At 71.1% G+C, this 8,896-nt stretch overlaps 1 protein-coding gene across 4 annotated transcripts in view; it reads right to left on the reverse strand.

The window, feature by feature from the left end:
* CAMK2B (calcium/calmodulin dependent protein kinase II beta) overlaps positions 1-4,770 on the reverse strand; it is a 49,732-nt gene extending 44,962 nt beyond the window's left edge. For 2 of the 4 annotated variants that reach the window (XM_045827374.1, XM_045827372.1), the window contains exon 1: positions 4,578-4,770. In XM_045827374.1, the coding sequence (XP_045683330.1) occupies positions 4,578-4,642 (65 nt within the window). In that variant the 5' untranslated portion in view covers positions 4,643-4,770. The remainder of the gene's footprint in view (positions 1-4,577) is intronic. The other 2 variants (XM_045827373.1, XM_045827371.1) reach the window with 2 other exon arrangements.
* Positions 4,771-8,896: the final 4,126 nt, after the last annotated feature.

Here is an 8,896-nt window from a genome sequence, read left to right on the forward strand (position 1 = left end):
GCAGAGCCCTGCAGTCGCGCCCCCCTGACCGCCGGGAGCCTCCCCTCCAAACCCGGGGCCCCTCAAGCCTCTGTCATGCTCGTCGGAGGAGAGGCCCCACACGCACACGCGTGTCCCTGCTTCTGAGAGCCCGCAGGAAATACCTGCCGTGTGGGGCCCGACAGCATCACGTGTGTGGTGGTGGGACGCCACCTGCGTTTCCAGAGCCGTGTGTGTGCGTGACCTGCCCTCGTGGGTCTGCTCACGCACGGGCGCGGCACGGACACCAGGGCCCTGCCCTGGCACGACAGCGCCCGGCGGCTGCCCTGGGGAGGGAGGAGACGCGGGTGTGAGCGGCACGTTCACGGCACACACGCGTGTGTGGCTTTTTTTTTTTCACAAGATGAAGTTGTCCTTGTCGTTTAATTAATAAAATAAAATGCCAAGCCTCGCGGGTCCCAAATGGGGGCAGAGTGGGGGCCGATCCGTGGCGAGACCAGGAAGGGGCGCCGAGGACAGCGCCCCCTGTGGGGGAGGCGCGAAGGCGGCGCGAGGACCCGCCGCCGAGGACGGGCGGGGCCCGGGGAGCGGAGGGTCGGAGGACCAGGAGCGGGCGGGAGCCCGCAGCGGACGGACGCACAGCGTTTTCACAGCGCGGGGCGGCTGTGCGGCCGGCCGGGGTCAGAGGTCCGGGTGCCCCTCCGCTCCCTCCAAACTGGCGGCGACTGCAGAGCACGCGCCTCGTGCACCGGGCGCCGGGTAACCGCTGGCGACCGTCACCAGAGGAGAAGGAGCGCAGGTAGCAAACGAAGCTATATTCTTAGCTCCCAGCAAAGTAGGTTATGGTATAAAAATACCACCAGTAGTAACTGAACGAGCCTCACCTTCATGTGCGCCCTGCAGCAGCGGCCGCGCGCGCGCGCCGGATCCCTCCGCCCGAGCCAGGACTCCGGCGCGGCCAGCGCCCACCCCTGCTCGCGGGCAGGGCCAGGGGTCACGGCTCTGGGCCGGGCCCCGAAGACCCACCTTGGTGTGAGGGGCTGCCTGGCCTGCGGGAAGGCTAAGGGGGGCCTGGGGCAAGACCTCAGAGAGCAGGGGCGCGGGGGGGCCCGCGGAAGGCAGCAACCTTCCGCCCCTGAGGCAGGGACTCCCCCGGCGGAGCAGCGGGAAGCAAGCGCCCTGGCTCCCCCTCCACCCAGACCCTCTGCCCCAATCCCAGTCAGAGGTCAGGGACTGACACCCCACTGGCCCCGGGCTGCACCCTTTGTCCGCTAACCCCCCTGGCCGGCCACCAGCCTGTGGAGAATAGGCCGACTGCCCCAGAGAGGGGTCAGGCAGCAGGACAGACACTGGGCGGAGCCAAGGACGCACCAAGGTCAGCGGGGCCTGGGCTGGAGGTCAGTCTCCCTGCTGCTGGGGCAGGTGGTCCCTCCCACAGCACCGTGGGGGTTAAATCCCGCAGGCGGGGGGGGGGGGTGCCCCTGGTCAACTAACCAGAGGACACCATGGGCTCAAAGGGACAAGCTCCGTGGAGGCCGACACAGCCAGTCCATGACCCCTTCGCGACACCCAGATCCACACGGGAGCGGCTCCCCTCCGGCGGAGCCCGGGCCTGTGCAGGACAAGACCCCAGGCGTGGGAGGCTCCGGAGCCTCTTCTGCCTGTGCAAGGGCCCAGCGTGCTGGACCCGAGGGGCCTGGTGGGCCACAGACACACAGAGAAGACACGGGCCGGCCTCGGGGGGCACACCGTGAGGACACCCTCGTGCCCGTGCCCCTGGCAGACCCGCCGCGGGGCCGGAGGAGGGGCTGGCACCAGGGCGGGACCGCGGACTCCCACCAGGGCCGCGGCGCGGCAGTGCACACACAGCTGGCGTGTCACCCCTCACGCGCCCCCGACACTGCACCACGGGCAGACAGCTCCAGGACGCCCGTGTGAAGGCTCGAGGGACGCAGGGGGACCCGAGTTTAGTTGTGGACACGGCACCTGGGCGCCCACGGGCCAGACCTGGAGGGACAGACACCGTGGGCAGGACCGCCGCCAGAGCAACGGCATTGCTGCAGGCAACTGAAGGGGAGCTTAAAGCCGAAATGAGAAAAGAGGAACGCGGCAGAAGAGATACAAATGTTTATTTTGTTACTCGGGAAGTTCTCTAGACTCTAAAACCCACACTGCTGGCCAGCCTGTGCTGGCCGAGCCTTCCCGCCTGCTCCGGGCCTGACAGGGGTCCCCGCTCGGGGCGGCTCGGAGCCCAGGACCTGGGCCAAGTCAGGCCGGCATCCAGCTGGACAGGGGAGTCCCCAGCAGGGGCCCTCAGACCCCACTGCCCAGGCCCCCAGGGTACCCTCCGGAACAGAGGCAGCGGCTGGGCTGGGTGGTAGAGGGAAGGGACGGAGGCCAGAGGGGGCAGGCCACCCCGGGGCCACATCACAGGGGCAGCTGTGGGCCCTCGGCCTGCCCCCCTCCCCCGGGGCAGGAGCTCACTGCTGCCGGACCGGTGCCAGGGGCTGCAGCTTTAAATAAACTTGGACGCGTCCACCTGGCCAGGAAGCGGCACCAACTGTGCCTCCTCCCACTGGCCCGGCGCTATCAGCAGCCCGCCAACACGACCACGGTGGACCCGGCCCGGGCTTGCCCAGCACCTGCCTGACCCGCCCGCCCCCCACCCGGGCGCCCCAGTGGAGCTGTGGCAGGCCCCCCGGCAGCCCCCCCGGGCCTGGCACCTACAGAGCTCCACAAATGGGCGCCGGGCCGCAGCGAAGCCCTCCTGGCCCCCGGGGGCTTCACACGTGCAGGGTGAGCGGGCGGAGCGTCTCCCCCTCTGCGGGGAGGCTTCCCTGCCCCCTCAGGCCGGGTCCCTGGGCTCCACTGTGTGGGCAGCCACCCGCCGCTCCGGTCCCTGCGGAGAGGGTGACAGCCCAGCATGCACTGCGGGGTCTGCCACCCCCTCTCCACCCAGGGGGGCGCCCCAAGGACCTCCATTCCCCAGTGCGGGAGTGGGTGACAGCTGGCACAGGAAGCGGCTGCTGCTGCAGCCAGAGGCCAGGCCTTGGGGGCCTCCTACACAGCCATGGACCTGGAGGGTCCACAGAAAAGTTCATGGGAAAGCGCAGGGTGCCCCTGGGTGCAAAGCAGAGAAACAGCACAACCCTGGAAGGGGCGACCCTTCCTCCTACGGCTGCCCCCCCACGAACAGCCCAGGGCCTTCCTCAGTGGGGGCGGAAGGGGGCACGGGGAAGGCTGACCCTCCCCTTCCCTCTCCTCTGCTCTCCAGGTCCACCCGCCTTGCGGCCGGGCACCCAACCAGCCCCGACCCGACCCGAGGGAAGGGACTCTGTGGGTCCCCAGGGCCCGGCCTGGCCCCCACCGGGCGCCCCTCACCATCCCGCCGCCGCCGGGCTGGCGCTTCCCCCGGCACGTGCGGGGCGAGCCGGCGGATTCGCGCCCCCCGCCCCCGCTCCTCGCGGCTGGGCATCCGCCGTCGCCAGCGACCAGCAGCACTCGCCGAGACGAGGTTTCACCACAGACGCGTGTTCAGAAGGAAAAATGAGGGTCGGCCCCTGGATGTTTAAGAGGAAACCTCACCAGCGGCGCCGCCGCCGCCGCCGCGGAGGGACGGAGGGCTACGCAGGCGGATGGGTTCTGGCAGCATCCGGCGGGAGCGGCCACCCTGACTCGCAGAGCGCACGGCCCAGGCGGCCCCGGGGGCAGAGCCGGGGCAGAGCCCGGGCAGGGCTGGCGCCGGGGCCCCGCGCGCCCAGGTCCACAGCGGAGCGCAGGAGCCACCTGTTCCCGGTGAGGTCCGTCCTGACACGCGCCTTCGCAGCCCTCCCCCCCCCAGCGCCGCCGCCGCGTCGCTCCAGCCCCCGCCTGCCTCGGTGACCCTGAAACCCAGAGCCCGCCAGGCTCCCCGCCGCACCCCTAGTCTCGGCCCCCGGCCTGACCCCACCTCCCGACCTCAGTCGCCAGCTCTCCAGACTCCTCGTTCCAGAAGGATCTGGGGGGGAATCCCCCAGAACCCAGGTTCCCCCGGGGCCCCCGCGGCAGAGGCTGTTCCCACGCGGGCCGGCGCGCGGCGAGCACCCCCCCCCCGCCACCCGGCGCGGATGGAGCCACGCGGAGGAGCAAGCGCGGAGCAAGTCCTGCCGCCCCCGCACCCGGCTGCTCAGTGGGGGTGGGGACAGACAGGCCCACTCGGGGACGACCCTCCGGCCCGGGCCGCCCCCTCCCCCGCTCTCCAGGCCTCGCGACCACCCCCTAGCGCCCCTCCTCCCTGACCTCCGGCCGCCGAATGCGTCACGTCTGCCGGGCGCTCCGAGGACACCTGCTGCCGCCCCCGCTGCGCCGAGCCCGGCGCCCAGAGCCCCGGGCTTCTGGCCGGGCGGCCGAGCCGGGCAGGGCCAGGCAAGGCCGCGAACGCTAGGGTCCGGCGGCTGGGCCTGGGGCCCAGGGGTCGGGGCCGCGCGGGGCTACACGCTTCGGGCCCTGAGCCGGGAGGAGCCGGGGGCGCGCGGGGCCGCAGTGCGCCCGGAGCCGGCGGCGCGGAGGGTCCTGATCTCCGGGGTCTCGGCCCTGCCCGCGCGCACCGCGGCTCTTACTTGCCAATATCCTCGTAGAGCTGGTACTCGTCGGTGAAGCGAGTGCAGGTCGCCGTGGTGGCCATGGCGGTGACAGACAGCCCCGGCGTGCGCTCTTCTGCACTCGGGCGGCGGCGGCGGCGGCGACTCCGGCTCCCGCTCGCGGGCACGGCGGCGACACGGGCGCGGGCGCGGGCGACACCTCGGCTCGCGGCGCCGGGCGGGGGCCGGGCTGGGCTGCGAGCGCACGCGAGATCTGCGCGCTCCGTCCCCGCCAGGAACGCGCCGCACACCTACGCGCGGGGAGCGCGGGCGCAGCTGTCACCGCCGCCGCTCCCGCCCCGCCCGCCGCCCCCTGCGCGAGCCCCGCACCCGAGCCCGCGCCCCGAACACGCACCCGCGCGCTGCACACGCCCTGCGCCCGCGCCCTCATCCGAACCCGCTCCCTGCACCCCTGCACACGCACCTGCGTCCTCACCGCCCCCGCCCCTACACACGCACCTGCCACTAGCACACGGGCCCCTGTGCACACAGCCTCACTCTTCACACGCCCGGGGCTCGGGGCCTCACGCACGGGCACAGCCGGCTGCCTGAGCTGGCCGCCCTGCTCCTTGCTGGTGGCCCCCAGCACGCACGCACGCACACTCACCCGCGGTAGTAGCACGCCCCTGCCCTGTCTCTCCCTGACGGCCTGCCTTGCCCCGAACTGCAAGAGGGGCTGGGCCCAAGCGAGGGCCAGGGACCCGTGTCACCCTCCACAGGGGTTATTCCCCACGCCTCCTGGGCAGGCAGCGTCTGGCCCCCGGCCCCCGGGGCTGCACAGGAGTGTCCCGCCTGGACCAGGGCCGCACCGGGGACACCGCCGGTGGGACAGGGAAGCGTGGGCGCTGACCCCCCCCCCAGAGCCCCACCCCCCGCACTGCGGTGTCCGCACTGGGGTCCCAGGGAGGGAAGTGAGTTCAGGCCCAGGGTCCTTGAGTCAGGAGAACGGGGGCTGCTCCATCAGGAGTCCGGGGTCCGAGAGCTCACAGCCCCCGCCGGTGGGGGGAGGGGGGTCACCTTCAGTCAGGGGCACATGCCTGTCAGTCTGCCTGTCAGCCCGCTGCGCTGGCTGGGACGGAGAGGGTCCGTCTTGAAAGTGGCCCTGGGTGGAGGCGGGGGGAGGCCCAGGCTGGGCTGACCCCGTTTCTCCAACGAGGAGCCTCCCCAGGGCCACGCCCAGGCGCCATCTAGAACAGGGCCTTCGGCTACAGCACAGAGGGCCCGTGGGCTCTGGCACCCCCCCCTCCCCGGGGGCCGGGGCCAGGCCGGGGTCGGTCGGGGCAGGCCCTGAGAGAGGACGCCCCAGCAGCCCACTCGGGACCCGGCCACCCGGCTGTGCTGACGTTGGCCGCGGGCTCCAAGCCCCTGCTGCTCCTTCCCGCCTGGGTGCCAGCCCAGGACCAGCCCCCAAGGCCACAATAAGTGCTTCCTGGGTCAGAGTTCACATGGAAGGGATTCTGGGGTGGGGCAGCCGGGCCTCCCCACCAGCATGCCCTTGGCCGAGGGGCCTCCGGCAGACCAGCAGCCCGGGGGGCCAGCCGGGGTCCTGGGTGGTGCTGCAGACCTCGCAGACCCAACGCACAGTCAGAAGACGGCAGAGGACCCACTCGGGGTGACGGTGGGTCCCGGCCGGGGACAGCGAGGGCCCGTGTGGGGCGTGGCTTTGATCTCAGCAGGGACAGCGGAGGGCGGCCAGCCCCACCCCGGCAGCGACCCTGGCGGGCGACGCACCTCTCCGGGGAGGCCCCCCTTGGACTGTGCCCAGACCCACCGGGGCCTCTGCCCCCACCTTCCGGACCCTCGGGGGGCGGGGGGCTGATGGCTCGCAGTGGACGGCCATGCGAGAACCAGTGGCAGGAGGTCGCCCCTGGGCGCCGCCGAGGCCACACCGTTCCTGCCAGGCGAGGAGTCCAGGACGTGGGGACGCGGCCTCAAAGCCACAAGGACGCCGGCTCGGTCGCACACGCGCTGCAGGTCGCATCTCGCCGAGTTCTCCGACGGCCCTGGGCGGGGCGTGCGGGCACCGCCCCCTCGCACTCCGAGGGGAGGGGCGGCAGACGCACAGAGGGGCCGGCCTGCCCGGCGCCACCTGCCGAGAGGGGCCCAGGACTAACACCCACTGCTCCTTAACGGCCTCCTGTCCTTCATTTGCACACACACACTTTCACACGCACACACACACTCATACATGCATGCGTTCACACTCGCACGTGTGTGGCTTCCACGGCCCTCGGTGGGGACACAGCTGCGTTCTGGTCGTTTGTTCTGAGGTTCCTCTCCTTGGAGGGGAGTCTGCCCAGGACCAAAATCACACAGGAATCAGGGTCACTAAGGGGTGCCGCTGGAGGCCCCCCTTCCACTCCTGTTAGCACCTGGGGTCCCCCCGCCGGCAGCCCTCCCCTGCGCTGCAGCACTGAGGGTGTGACCCAGAGGAACCCCGGGGGCAGGCAGGCGGGGTGACCCGGGCTCCACAGTGGGGAGGGTGGGGCCAGCGGGGGCCCAGGCGTCCCTGCCTCCACGCCCCACCCTCACCCCCACTCGCAGCGTGGTGCGCCCCCACCTCCGGGCAGCCCCAGGCCCGAAGTCCTCTTTCCTGTCTCCGGCCCCCCACCCCACCTTCCCCCCCACACCCCTCGTCCTCTCCGCCACCCCCTTGTCCCTTCTGGCCGGCTTTCGTCAGTGAGGAGGGCACTCCCTCCCAACTGGCGGCTCAGGCGGGTGTGGGGAGTATCAGTTCTGGGAGGTTATTGTTAGGATGGTCCCCATGGCAACGAGCATCACATCTGCAGAGCCAAAGTGCTTCTTACGGGCTGGTTTTCCCAAGGGAGCCACGGCCTCCTCTGGTCCCCTCGCCCCCAGGGTCTGTTGTCGTGGGAGGGATGTCACCGCCGCCACCGGTCCCAGCCACAGCCGTCTGCCCGGAAGGGCAGGCTGTGGTCCCCCGGAGCAGGGAGACCCTGACCCACCACTCCCCGGTCACCGGCCCTCGATGTGGCAGCCCGTGCTGGAGGAGGAGGCGGGCCCGTGGCAGGGCCACGTGGTGATGAAGGTGGTGGTGATGATGGTGGTGACGGTGGTGACGGTGGTGAAGACCAAGCTACGGTTTATTGTAGGGCATACTCACTGCACACAGGAAACTCTTCCGGAGGGCTACCCTCCGCTGTGCAGGGTTTTATAGGGGCCCTGCAAGGAGGGGGTATGGTTGCCTCCTTTTACAAGTGAGGAACCTGAGGCGCAGAGAAGGCTGCAGCTGGGCCACGGTGCTGGCCCCACAGTGGCTGTCCCCCCGGCAGGAGGAGGCCGAGCGCCCGAGACCAACAGAACACGCCAGGCCACGCTGTCGCTCTGCCCCGACCTGCAGCAGAGCGGCCGCTGGCGGGTGGCCGGGTGGCAGCTGCCGAGGGCGCACCTGGCGCCACTGGCGTTTCGGGGCGAAGGAGGCGGAGGCCAGGGCCCCCAAGGAGGGGTTGTTTTCTGCTGTTTGACCGCCTGCGCGCTGCTGGGCACCCGAGGCTCCCGCGGGAGTCTGTGCCACCTCAACGAGCCAAGCAGCAAAGCCGACCAGCGAGCTGGGACGTGGCCAGGGTCCTGCCCGAAGGCTGAGCCCAAGGGCCTGCGGGGATGGGCCCTGGAGGCCGCCTCCTCCTCCTCGCTAGGCAGCACCGCACCCACCGTGAGAGGCCGCACTCCTGGGGTGCTCCCAGGCCTGGCTGGGGCTCAGCCCTGCTCCCTCCCGGGCCTCTGGCTGGCCAGGCGTCCCCTTCCTGTCCGACACCCGCCTTGGGTCGGGTCTCAGCACCACGTCCTGGACCCAGGGCCCCACAAGGCCAGGCTTTGTTCTAACCCGGCACCCTGACTCAAAAGAAAAAGAATGCCGCAGAAGAAATGTCAAAACTGGGCTGAACTTTGCACAGTAAGAATGTTTTCACTTATTATATCTGTACTAATTAAGAAAAGCCAGAGAGAATTATGGGGAAACAAGCAAACCCAATGGTCCCGAGGAGGGAACAAGCCGTCCTCGCCCGGCACCAGGGCCCGGGCGCACCACGCGCTCCTCCGCGTCGGAGGAAGGAAACGTCGGGAGACGCGGCGTGGCCCCTCCCCCCGGGGCTGGTTCCGTGTGTGCCCCGAGCCTGCGTCCCTGCGGGGGCCCGGCTGTGCCCCACCCCCAGGCCCGGCGTCCGCCCGCAGCGCCGCCCGCGCTGCGCGGAGGGACCGCCAGGAAGCCAGAAGGGCTTTGTGGGATGCGCGCGCCGGGTCCTGGGTGCCCCCGGGGCTCAGTTATTCAGGGTTTCGGA

This window comes from Phyllostomus hastatus, unplaced genomic scaffold (assembly GCF_019186645.2).
Source record: "Phyllostomus hastatus isolate PE091 unplaced genomic scaffold, TTU_PhHast_1.1 phas_scaffold_78, whole genome shotgun sequence".
NCBI classification, from domain to species: Eukaryota; Metazoa; Chordata; class Mammalia; order Chiroptera; family Phyllostomidae; genus Phyllostomus; species Phyllostomus hastatus.